The sequence below is a fragment of the Python bivittatus genome, unplaced genomic scaffold (assembly GCF_059951505.1).
Source record: "Python bivittatus isolate LINGU-HERP-01145 unplaced genomic scaffold, Pbiv_v1 ctg000700_np1212, whole genome shotgun sequence".
NCBI classification, from domain to species: domain Eukaryota; kingdom Metazoa; phylum Chordata; class Lepidosauria; order Squamata; family Pythonidae; genus Python; species Python bivittatus.
The window spans coordinates 58,574,667-58,588,253 of NW_028277098.1; the positions used below are offsets into that span (position 1 = coordinate 58,574,667).

At 36.3% G+C, this 13,587-nt stretch overlaps 1 protein-coding gene across 4 annotated transcripts in view; it reads left to right on the plus strand.

The window, feature by feature from the left end:
• PPARD (peroxisome proliferator activated receptor delta) overlaps positions 1-11,588 on the plus strand; it is a 61,337-nt gene extending 49,749 nt beyond the window's left edge. For 3 of the 4 annotated variants that reach the window (XM_088128502.1, XM_007423655.4, XM_025163689.2), the window contains 2 exons: positions 1,316-1,766; positions 3,468-11,588. In XM_088128502.1, coding sequence (XP_087984628.1) covers positions 1,316-1,766; positions 3,468-3,715 — 699 coding nt within the window. In that variant the 3' untranslated portion in view covers positions 3,716-11,588. Of the gene's footprint in view, positions 1-1,315; positions 1,803-3,467 lie in introns of all 4 variants that reach the window. The other variant, XM_088128503.1, reaches the window with a different exon arrangement.
• The last annotated feature ends 1,999 nt before the right edge of the window (positions 11,589-13,587 follow it).

Below are 13,587 nucleotides of genomic sequence, written 5' to 3' on the forward strand. Positions count from 1 at the left end.
ATTCTGCATGGCATAGTCTGCTTCTATTTCTGATGACTGGAGGTACTGTAGCACCAGCCTCATTGTCAATATTGTCATTTTAGTTCTTTTGTTAGTTTGTGATACACATTAAGCATAACTTGAATGGTATTTCCAAGAGTATCAACTCAACCAACAATCTTTCTCTTCAGTTGTGAATTTCATTATGACAGAATCCAATTCTAGCTTCTCAGAGTGACTGTAATATTAACATAGAATTGAAGAATAAGATTTAGTAGCCTGATTTACAAGAAATGTTAAGCGATATTGCAGTTTAACTTAACATGTCATCTGGAACTCAGACTATGGATCAGATTGTGGCTAAGGTAGAATGTCTTTACCACAGTCTGTAACTATGGTTTACTTTTAGCGGCTTACCTTAACGGTGTTCTAATATGTCATTTGAATCTAGACTAATTGGTGGCTTATGATAAGCAGTAATCACTCTTCCACACAAAAGAGACAAGTGGTTGCAAACAGAGTTGTTCCTGCAACAGTATCTGTTTTATTCCAAGCCTTTCCCCACCACCCCTGTGATATAAAAATTTTAAAATAATAGGAATAGAAGTAACCTTTCCCCATCATGTGACTGTGATCCTAATCAGACCAACATTCATCTGAAGTTTTTGTTGTTCTCAAATTAAAAAAAAAAAAGTATTGCTTAGTCAGTTACTGAAAAATTAGCTGAGACTTGGGCTGTGAAGGAGAGGGACAATTAACCTTTGCCAGGAGCAGTTTACTGTTTTACCACAGCGCAGACCATGGTAAATACTAAGCACTGTTTATTAAGTCATATAATCTTAGCCATTGAATATCATGGGGCAGGGGCAGGGGCTAGGGGCTAGGGCTAACATTGGTCATTTATATTTGGTGATCTACTTAGTGAGGCAGAAATTGATGTGGCTTAATAAAAGTGTCCATGTGGCCAGTATGAAATGATATGCTATATCAGTATATCTGACATCCTAAATCACCACTAGGAAAGCATCCCTTTTTACAAATAGTAACTAAACCTTACATTTGAGCTTTACAATAGTTATTGTATGGATGATTAAGGAACATTGATAGATAATTATTTCAGGAACAGATGGCAAAGAGAAAACATAAAATGGCAGTAGCATATCTTGAATTCACAATATTGTAGGTGAAATGTTGTTGTGCTTTGCATTGTGTTGATTAGCCCAAAAGAGGAAGGCTTTAAATGATCAGCAGCATAAATAATAAGCATTGTCACTCTGTACCTCTATGTCTAGGTTTCTCATTACCAAATCCTAACTTTGTATGTTGTTCTTCATAGCCTTTTGTGATTCATGACATGGATACGCTGTGGCAAGCTGAAAAGGGTCTGGTGTGGAAACAACTGATAAATGGGATGCCACCATACAAGGAGATTGGTGTTCATGTTTTTTACCGCTGCCAGTGTACATCAGTGGAGACCGTGCGTGAGCTCACTGAATTTGCCAAGAGCATTCCTAGTTTCATCAGCCTTTACCTTAATGATCAAGTAACTCTCTTGAAATATGGGGTACATGAGGCCATCTTTGCCATGCTTGCCTCCATCATGAATAAGGATGGACTCCTGGTGGCCAATGGGAATGGTTTTGTGACACGTGAGTTCTTGCGCAGCTTGCGCAAGCCCTTCAGTGAAATCATGGAGCCCAAATTTGAGTTTGCTGTGAAGTTCAATGCCCTGGAGCTAGATGACAGTGACTTGTCTCTGTTTGTAGCTGCCATCATCCTGTGTGGAGGTGAGAGATTAGAAAAACATTGAGCAGAAGGGAGAGGTAAATCATTTTTAGCAAGAGATCACATTCTGAAAGTTTGTTGATGAGAAAAAAATAGTAATACAGAATGTACTGCTAGACTATGGGGAATTAATAATGGTGTGTGAGAACAGCATTTAAAACCAGTTCTATCACCCATCACAAACAGTGCATGGATTAAATTAAAAAAACTTGATAAATCAAGTCAACCCTGTCAGTTTATGTCACAATGTTTCGTAACAGTTTCATAGTGTATAATTTTAATTATGTAAGAAATCTATTAGTCACCTTTTAAAACTTCCCTGCTATTAATATATTAATAAAATGAGAGTAATCTATGTGTGGATATAAAATTAGTTTAATATCAGTGATATTAAAATTAACAGCATAATAGGGTGAGCAAAAAATAATGTCAGTTTCATTCAGTACTAAATGTATTTATTTGTTTAGATTTATATCCTGCACTTCCTCCAGAACTTCAAGGCATCATACATAGCACTTCCTCTTCAAGTTTTTCCCCACAATAACATCCCTGCAAAATTGGCTGAACTGGCCCCAAATAGCCAACTGAATTTTCATCGCTGAGGGTGAAGTGAATCTTGGCCTTCCCACTTAGGAAATCAGTACTTTAGTCACCACACCACATTGACAGTATGTTACCACATTTTAAAGATCAACAGTAAAAGTTAAGACTCAGCTGAAAAGCAAGCAGGCATGTATTGCCATTGATATGAAATTAATGTAGTCTAGTCCAGTCATTTAATTCTTGTAAATATTGGCACTTGTTCTATTGCAGAATCTTAATTGGGCTATAACCAGACCATAATAACTGAGCTAAGATAACAGCTCTTAACCTTCTCCCATCAATATTTTCTCTATACTTCTACCAGCCGTAGTGAATTGACCAAATAAGAAGAAAAAACATAATTTTACTGGTGTTCTTGTCTATAATGAATTGACATAATTTGGAGAAGTTTGTTAATTGTAAGAATGATTATAGCTATAACTATAGGGGGAAACAATCTTTTAGAGGGGGAAAACTTTGTTCCCATCATCTTCAGTCAGCTAAACCAGTGGTAAGCAACGATGAGAACTGAAGTCTAAAAATCTGTAGGGTGGCATATTGCCTATTTTTAAAGGATCTTTAAAGAAAATGATAGCCTTGGATGCCCTTATTTATGGAAGAAGAAAAGGAATTGTACTGTAGGAGAACTTGTTTGTAATATTGATAAAAATAGTCTTAAAAGAAAAATTTCCATATAAGAAGGCAAGCCTAAAATGATTTTTTAAAAATTGAAAATACGTATTCCTCCATAAAGAAATAATGGGTGGAGTGCATAAACATGCTTTTCTGTTCTGTTGTTGTGTTTTAAATTGGTTTTGTTCTCAAATCCTGCTGGTTTTCTCAATTACTCAGCCACCTTTTACAACCAGCAGCATGATTGTGCCCCTGAGATTACAGATATATAAAAGTCTAGGAGAGAGTATTTTATATCAGTTAATGTTCCTCTATGAAAGAAATTCTCCAGATGTAAAAGCATGGTACTGAGGAGCAGGCTAGCCTGACAATTATATTTTAAGAAGTAGTCCTAAGAAAATATGTAGAAATAATGAAAAATGTTTATAAGTAAATATTCACAAAGTCAAATGTCTTATAAATAATTTGGTGTATTTCTTTTCTTGTAGACCGCCCTGGCCTAATAAATGTTAAGCAGGTTGAGGAGATACAAGACAATATTCTTCAAGCTCTTGAATTCCATCTACAAGCTAATCATCCAGATACTCAATACCTCTTTCCTAAGTTGCTGCAAAAAATGGCTGACTTGAGACAGTTAGTGACTGAGCATGCACAGCTGGTGCAGAAGATCAAAAAGACAGAGACAGAGACTTCTCTGCACCCTCTCTTACAGGAAATCTACAAGGACATGTACTGAGGAGCTTATATTTATCAGATAGGTGAAAGCCATGGAATCCAGCAAATGCTTGTACATTAGCAAAGAAATCCCTGTGTCTTCCATTACTTCTACTGGAAATGCTTTGCTAGATGATTGCTGTATGCTGTACATAGGGGCTTACAGTAGAAAATATGGAATTTACCATATGGTATAGACCAGAGGGCTTCCGTTAACATACACTAAATGAAACTTAATTTGTTGCTACAGTTCAGCTCTTAGCAGTATTCCAGAGCAGTTGATGTATTTACACACACCCTGCAAATGTGCTTGAATTGTTCTATTGGATAACATGAATTGTGCCCAGATTATTAAAGCAAGCAGTACCTTGACTGACAAGTACAGAAATAGCACTTACATCATAATCCTGTTATATATTATTTTTATATTGCACTCTGAAATTATGGATGGCCCTAGCTGTAGAATATTATAAAGAAACTATGTGGGTATATACATTTCCCAAAGAAACATCCAAGTGTTTCATGAGGAGTATGACCACTCCTTCTGGAGATTCTTTCATTGGAAAGAGGTTTGCTCTTCACCCTCAGTGCACAAAAATGGACATGTCTTCTGGCTGAAAGTCCTGTCCTCCACATGGGTTTCTACATACCTCTACTCTTTCTACACTGCAGGTTGTCGAAGCTCTTCATGAATGTGTATAGAGCTTGCTTGTTTACTGTAGAAAAGTGGGCTTTCCTCTCCTACTGTGTTCAGGTGCTCACCCAGTAATGAGCTGGATCTGAAAAAGGGTGGAGATGGGATTTTCTCTTAGATGATAGCTGCGAAAAGTACATTTGCATCCTTCATTTCAGCTAAGGTGGCTTTAATGTTCTCTGAAGTCTGACAAAAAAGAATCATCCTAAGCACCTGAGTGATTCTCTTTTGGGGAGGGGAGAATACAGTATAAGGTGGATGTTAAAAGGCAGCAGATAGATCCCTGTGAAATCAGCGTGATTTAAGGATGTAAATGAAGGCAGTAATAATGTATTTCATTGTTTTTAATGCAGCTTCTTACCCCTGTCCTTTCCAAGAGGAGGATTCCTAATATGTGAATTGCACCGGTATCTTTTCCACAAGCATAAATGCATTATGTGCTTTCATAATCAGCTATTGGGAAGAATTGTTTCATGTTAAAAAGTTTTCTGTGTTCAGAAAACATTTTAACAACTCTTTCTCAACAGAGAGTCAAAGAGTTGTTAAAACAATTTATTTAATATTTCCCAAGGATTTGGACTAGGTTACAATATATTTTTGGCTCCTTTTTCTTTCATGATCGGTCCTGCTTCATTCCATAGGTGTGCCAGGCAGCTTTTGCTAATATAAATTATCAGCATAGATCATCTTTAATATAGAAGAATCTGCATGTGAGGACTTCATTGTCATATTGATGTGCCAGTAATGTGGAGTCATTATGCCTACACCAGGTTGATGTAATGTGAAGTTTGTCAGGCTTCTTTCCTTGGTAACTTCCACTGTATTCTGACCACAGAATAGATCAGCACAATGGTTGAATGTGGCCTTAAGAGCATTGTCATGTAATTCTGGTAATGTTTTTTTGCTACATTGTCAAGTGGATTGCTTGCTTTCAGGGAAGAAGAAGAAAAACTACTATAAAAAGAACCCCAACTACCAAAAATAATATATCTACCCATGTATAGGGCAACAGAATTTCAGATGATGCAAACATTGCTTAAACTTGCTGGTTGTCCTGACATTTCAAATCATGTAGAATTAAATGAATACTTTAATTTTTCATTTCTAGATTTGGGTATAGAAATTGTCAAAGAGCTTTCAGTCTTAATTAATGACATACTATATTTTCAAGAATATTTTCAAATTGGGTCCTTTTAAAGTACCACTCAAATTTTTGGAAATGAAGCAGTGTTTAGCAATAGCTTTATATGGAAGAGGCCTCTGATTCACAGTACCAATTAGAAGAATCATGTGGCAAGTGATATATATGAAAGTTTCCACCTAAGCCACTGCCATTTAGAGTAAGTATGGTACATTTGTCAAAAACTAGTTTTGTCTTGTGCAAATTAGCTTTCTGTGCTCTTCTTTATGCCCTGAGCTATCTGAGAAGGAAAATGCTGAACTGTTGGTCCTTCTTTCTGAAGCATAAATAGCAGAAAGAAAAGATGCAACTTAGGCAACATGTGCTCTTGCTTTAGCAGAATACCGTTTTTAAGGCTAGAACAGGCTGCAAACTGTCCATGCGTAAGGCTACCATTTGGGGATGGGGCCTAACTTGGGAATAAGCATAACTTTAAATGAAGAAATCCCAGATTCTGTTTCCAGGTAGGACTGGGAAAGGGATACATCTGAAATCCTGGAATCCTGCTGCCAGCAATCACTGTAAACAGTTCTGAGATAATCTTCCTACATTAGTTTTATTACATAGCTGTCCTAGCCAATTAATATTCTATTATTATGACTCATGATATATAATTTGGTAGACCCAGAGCCTGGATATCTTTTAAAATAAGCAAATGCTTATTTAAAACAAAATGAATGGAAATTTGAATTGGGCAGCCGTGTTGCTCAAGTTTTATTATAATCTGGCTAATTTACTACCAACTTTTAAAAAGAGAATCAGAATGAACTTGGCAAGCTATAGATACTCTTGCAGTTAAAGCACAAGTTTTAAATAACAGACTCACGTTTAACAACTTGCCTAGTAGATACATCTAGTCAGGATTTCCAAATAGGTTGTTGAAACTAGTGAAAAATTATCAATAATTTTCTCCATTTCTTGATGTCTGTGGTTGCAGGAAGTATGCTCTTTGATAGAAATCCATTTTTTAAATATTGATCCTTCCTCTGCAACCCCCATAAAAATCCAGACAACTAGACCTGTAGCAGACATGTAAAAAATATTTTGCTGTTGGTAATGCTTTATGATGTTTAAGAGACTGTGTACATGTCTATGCAGAAATACATTCTTTGGGGATAGTTTTGCAGCTATAGTATTGGTCTGTTATATAACTCTTCTGCATTAAAAGGTTGTATTTTTCCATTAGTTCCAATCTCAGACTGCCAATACTATAGCTGCAAATCCTGTGCTTTGTTTTTCTACAGTTAGGCCCATAATGGTTAAGGAATCTTTTGTGATCTTCATGCATAGGATAGTTCCATTAGCAATTCTGACATAATAGCTACCATGTGTAACTAGCTGGAATGTTGTTTTTGTTGCTAACTTAGGGGAAGCGGGGTGCTTGTTCCTTCTTCCAACTCTGCACGTATATGCAGTACTTGATTTTGCTGTGCCTCTTTCCAGAATGAAATAAGTGGGAAATTCTACCTCTACCTTGCAGGATTGGTGTGAAGTTAATGGAATGTGTTTTATTATGAGAATTTGTGTTGCAGGAGCCACGGGTGGGCAAATCACTGAAAATAATGGCTTGTGATTTTTATATTTCAGCATCTGCCTTAGACCTTCATTTTTAGCCACTATGATTGAAGACCTCTTTGCCCAGCATCTTGCTGTTCCTCAGGAGATGCTGAACAAATATTTGCAGCACTAGAAGAGTCTGCATTCTTTGGGTTTTTTTTGGCTGAGGGTGTGATGGCAGAATAATGTAGCAATTCTCAAATTGAAATGTATATTTTTGCTAGAAATTCAAATTTCAGGTATTTTTAATAAATAGTGACTGACAACGTAAAAAAAAAAGAAATAAATATTTAAGAAAGTATTGCAACGTAGCTCTTCTTTCATCTACTTTAGATTCCCTGAGGATCTAGCTTTATTTTTCTATTACAGATTTCACAGAAACACTGAACAATACCTCTCAGCCACAATGTATCATGCAATTTTTTTGAGTAATGGTGATTTTTTAACTAGAATCTTTTTAGGGCAAAAGATATTTCTGGGTTCTGCAGTTTGTTTTACTCTGGATGTGATAATGGAGAATCTTTTTAAAAATTACTGTATTAAAGCCGACCATCACATTAGGCAAAAGTTCTCAAGTTATCTAGAAGCATACTAAAACACAAAAGCAAATTTAAGATATTCTTTTGGAAGTCACAAGTGATTAACCAATTTTGTCTCTAGCACTAATTTAGACTTTAGGTATAAAACTGATCACATACTTTTATATTTTCCTATATGCAGATATCATAAAATTCTGTTAGTTTCAGAATCTTGTTGTTTATACACATAGATCAATTTGTATGTATAAAGCAGCCTTCAGTGATCTGCAAGAGGCTGTCAGTGTGACATGTTCTTCATCCAAACAACAACATTTAATTACCCTACTTGTGTGGACTTTGACCAGTTCAATACACACAGCTTCAGGCCAAACTGACTGCAACCTGAACTCAGAATTGCTATCTGATAGGTAGGATGCTGACACAAAATTCCAATTATGATTCATTAAGCAAAGTAGGTTATACATCTGAGAAAAGATACATAGGATTTTTTCACTGCATGATTTCTACATATCTCTGCAGGTTGTTCCATGCTGAAGGCCTTTAAAAAATAGTGTTTCATGCATGTAAAATACTTCTGCTGTTTTCATTTTAGTAAGTCTAACTTGGCAGCTGTTCTTTACCTCATTGGATAAATGGGGCCTGACAGTAAGCAGTTGTTAGAGATTGCCTCATGAGATTCATTGCTGCCAGTGCTTGAAAACTTTTGTCACATAAGTTAAATGAACTTTTAAGAAGTTCCAGGACTCCTATGTTGTTTAACTATGTTCATTTTGTAAAGAGAGAATGAATCTTGGTATTTATTCAAAATTCAAGCCTACAGTCCTTGTGGCTGTTTTACATAATATCAGAAAGGCAAATCTTAATGTTGCTACTGCCAATAGAGGCGAATATATGTAGCTCAGGGTTGAACTGAGTCCTTGGGGTTCTCTGAGCTTGGATCTTTTCTTGCAAACATTTCATTACTCGGCTAGGTAACATCTTCAGTGCTAAAATGGGATGGGGTTTGCTCTCTATTTATATATTGAAGGTTACCACCAAGCACACCATCAAGCAGTAAACACATGCTAATCAAGGAACTACCAGAGGAGCAAAACAAAACCCCCAACCCCACCAGCACTGGCAAGGCAGGCCACAGTATATAAATAGAGAGCAAACCCCATCCCATTTTAGCCCTGAAGATGTTATCTAGCCGGGTAATGAAATGTTTGCAAGAAAAGAACCAAGCTCAGAGAACCCTAAGACTCCACTGTTGCTACTGCATCTTCCCACATTGTATAATTGGACATTGAAATATATAATGTTGATCTATTTGTATGAACTGGAACTATGCATTGGTTGCATGGAAGCTGTTCACAAATTCTGAAAGAAACACGAAACATATTTTGAGAAGCATGGGGAGAAAAAAGCAAGTGGAGAGAGGCAATATTTTAGCCTATTGGTGAGTACAGCAACCAGTAACCCTGTTAAAATAAATTTTCATGCATATAACCCAAACACATACTGCCTCAATAGGGGATATAATTTGTATCTAGATGAGAAATGTATTGGTAAGAAACTGCATGGTTACTTTCCCACATTCCCACTCTCATCTCATTATGAATTATTGAAAATAGTCCCTATAAAGTCTCTGAAAAATAATGGTAGTAAGAGGAAGTAATGACATGACCAAATGTTTCCATCAATTTCCATGTGTTTTAACCCACTGGTGTGAATGCCTTTCATTATTTTTCAGTAGGCTGAGGAAGAACAAGTAGTATGTGTTGTTTACTTCTTTTTTGCTCAGTCTAAGGAGCAAGCTGATTGTCTTTCAGTGGGATTGCTCAATCTGACTGACAGTTTTTGCACTCTTCTGTTGGTTGGCTCAAGAAAGAACTGACTGGTTGATGCTGTTCCCTGTTTGTTCTCACCAGAGTCAGCAGAAGTGAGAGCCATCTGCATGACTGGTTTGCAAATGCTTTGAAATAATTTGGGAGTGGAAACACTACCATGTGGAAGTGTCCTAATTATCCAGGATGTGTTCTTTTGAAGATTATTGTTCTTTTAATTATGAACCATTGAAGATATAAATAGTAATTACAGAAACAAATAAACACTACTGACTAGTTGCAGAAAATGGCATTTCTATACGTTCTTACCTAGACAATGACCTTGTATTTGTACAGATTCTGATATTGAAAGCATTTAATAGATCTTGTTTCAGCATTCTTAACAACAGCTGAATATGGTCAGTATTATTATTCCCATAGCACAGATAGAGGTTGGAAGGATGCAGTTTGTGACCAGTTAGAGATTTGAATCTGACACTCTCCCAGTTATGTATGCATGCTTCTCTACTCAGAAATTAACATGTTTATGTTCCAGAGTTTCCAGACATGTGTATAGCAAGAGAATGTATGAAGCATTTTGAGTACAAAAAAGTGCCTTAAGAATGGTAAGCGTTACTAAACTTTGAACTAGAGGTTTCTAATACATGTTCTTAGCTGTACCACAAGTGTGCTGATAAATTTACATCACAAAGATAATTATAGATGAGATTTCATATTTTTGAATCCTAGTGATTTGATTATTTTAAGTATATGATTGCTTTCTCCTACCATCTTTTTAGCAGTTTAACATCCTAAGTTCACTTATTTCTGGTGAGAAAGCACTAAATCCTTGTAATGTTTGATTATTTATAAACGTGCAAGCAGATGCATAATGGGAAGAGATTCTTAAAATAGCATATACCTATGCAGAATATACCTATAGGGAATTATCTACATCTAGTTTCAAGTATTCATTCAAACTGCCTCTCTCAAAAAAACATTCACTTCCTGCCAATCAAATCAGGCAAAACCAGAGAAACAGTCTTATTCATGCCAAACAAGATAACTTTGGGAAAACCTCAGGCAATTCTTCATTATTTCATATCCAGTACCTTTAAAATACTTTGGATGGTTTTGAAACATTGAAAATACAAAATGTTGTTACTGCAGAATTACATAAATGGGAAAAAATTCACATCTACAGTAAGGCAATCTCTTAATTGGAATCAACTTAAATGGCATGAAAAATGTGCCCAACCTTTCAAGAGTCACCTGTTCCTTTTACTCCAGAAGACTCAGCAATTACACTAGCATCTGAAGATGGATTGAAATAACATCAGAAAAATAGTATTTATATCTACATTGGAATTTAGGTAGAATCTTTAAGTAGTTCATGGTTCATTCAAAAGCTTTGCAGAGGGCTTCCAGTGGCTTCTAAAAATTATTTGAAAACAAATGGTACTGAGAGAAAGAAAGAGAGACTGACTGTGAATAAACTGTTTTAAGATGCTTCCAGATAAAGGTCTTTATTTTGCAAGCACCCAATAGAAATCTATTGGAAGTACAAACCATATTATCTTACACCTATAACCTTCCTGTGTTTCCCCATTCTGTTCTCCATTTTCCTCTTTTCCATTCCCACCCCACAGTTGTAGAGGAAAAGATGGCAATCCTGCATAATATCTCTTGAGATATAGTGCTAAGAGTCATCTATCTAAAAGCTCTTGTATATTTTAATAAAACAAAAGAGATATTTTGGAACATCTTAAAGACTCATTTATTCCAGCCTTTAATGGAAGGTGTTCTGCCAGTGGTATGGTATGAAGGCATTATCCTGCGTTGGAAGGATATATATGCCATAGAGACTTAGGCAATAAAGTCATAAATTGCAAAAGGTTTTGAGTCAATCCTCAAATTATACAAAATACTTGTGTTCATTTCCATTTTCTATTCAATTTTACTATCAACTGTGACCATTGTGAGTTAAAATTAAAGATCGCCATAATTTATTTGTACTTTTCTTTGCAAGATATATTTCAGTTGTAAAATGAAAGCTTCATAGTTGATTAAAATAGGTCTCAACCTATTAAGGTTTATGCCATAATTCTTTTTAAGTATCAAAGGAAACATTTCAAATATTGAAGACTTATTTTGTATTTAGTCTCATTCTTTTTTATATGTTCAAAACAGTATACTGGGTTTTCTTAGTTCATTTATCTTCCTTTGCCAACCTTCCTGCTTTGCCAGACTCCACAGACCTGCTCAACCGTGCTTTTCTTTCCACCAACCTCATGTTTTCAAAATTGAAGATTAGCTATATTTTCTTAGTGATAGATTTAATCTAATACTTAAAACAGTTAATTAGAGGCTTTCAAACTGGGCTCAACTCCTAGTGATTACATAGACAAACTGCCTCATTCACCTTATATATTGTTTCCTTCTACTTTGCCTGCAGATGATGGCATATATCACATTAGATGTAATAAATATATGCACAAGAGTAAAAGTGCTTTCTCATTGTCTCCCTCTAATTGACATATGCCACCATCTGCCAGCAGTGCCCCTCTATATTTTATGTAAGATAAATGGTGCAAACTTTGTGTAAAATTAATGAACACAAATTTGACATCAGGACTCAAAACAAATACAAAGTAATATTATAGCATTTCTACCTCCACTCTGTTTCAGACCTTAAAGTGACCATTTTGGAAAAATGAGACTTTAACAGCATCACTGAGTGAGAAGTTGCTGAGCTTAAATACATCAAAAAGTTTCAGGCAATTTCAAAAGGTCTCAACAAACAATGAGGTTTTAACACATTACAATTGTTAATTGAGAAGGTACTTGTAATCCATCTCACTTGTAACCTGTATCTGCATAACCAACCTGTCTTCCCCTACCTCCCCCCGCACCTCCCCTAATTTAAATCAGTCTTGCCATTCCATGCATCTGATGAACTGCTGCTCACAAAAGCTTACTTTTTAATAACAGTCAGAAAAGATGCTACCAGAATCCTCCTGACTTTTTGCCACCATAAACTACTAACACTGCTCTCCTACAGTGTGTGCTGTGGTTATCACCATATCTCAATCATTCATTCGTTCATTCAATTTGAATGGCTGCCCATCTCAAATGCATGACTCTGGACAGCTAACAATACTTAAAAACGATAAAAACCATATAAAATTATAAAAAGTATGTATAGCAGCCCAGAAACACCAACCAAACAACACAACCATGATATGGGCTCAAGACACACATCCTGGGGCTTGATGACAAAACCAGATTTTCAGGGCCTTACAAAAGGCCAGCAGGGTTGGGGTGAGTTTGATCTCCAGAGGAATATGTTCCAGAGAGTGGGTGCCATGACAGAAAAGTCTCTCTTCCAGGATTCCGCCAGATGACATTCCCTGACGGACAGGATCTGGAGCATGCCTCTCCTGCTGGATCTAGCAGAACAGGTAGATACGACCATAGAGAGATGGTCCCACAAATAACTTAGTCATGAAGGGCTTTAAAGGCAACTACCAGCACCTTGATTACACTCGGAAGCACACTGGCAACCAATGCAGCTCATCAAACAGGCTATAGACAGACATTTGCGTGTCTGTGTTGAACTGAAATCTATATGAGGACTAGTATGTGTGACGAACACCTGCACAACATATTGGCATTAGAAGAGACCCTCCAAAGTCTTTGACTTTGAAGTGGTGGTTAACAGCAAAACAGTTGGCAGATTCAATTTTTACAGACATTTACAAATGTGTTTTGCCTCCATTCTCTGCCATCTCACTGAGTTTATATATGATAGATTGATCAAGCAGCTTGATTAACCATTCTTTGGATAAACAACAGTATGTCTTGGCTTCCTTGTCTGGCCAGAGACTGTCTTGTCTGTATGCTCTGCTTCCTCTCGCTGATCCCTGGGATAATCCTGATTATACTAGTATTGCCTTAGAAGTAACTATTTTTGAAAGAATTCTATTACCAGTGTATCTTGTTTTGCCTAATCTGTACATAAAATAGTTACATGACATTTTTGTTTGGAAACGAACTTGTTTGGGACCTATTTTATTGTTGAGTCCTTGGGGTTCTCTGAGCCCAAGGACTCCACAGTTC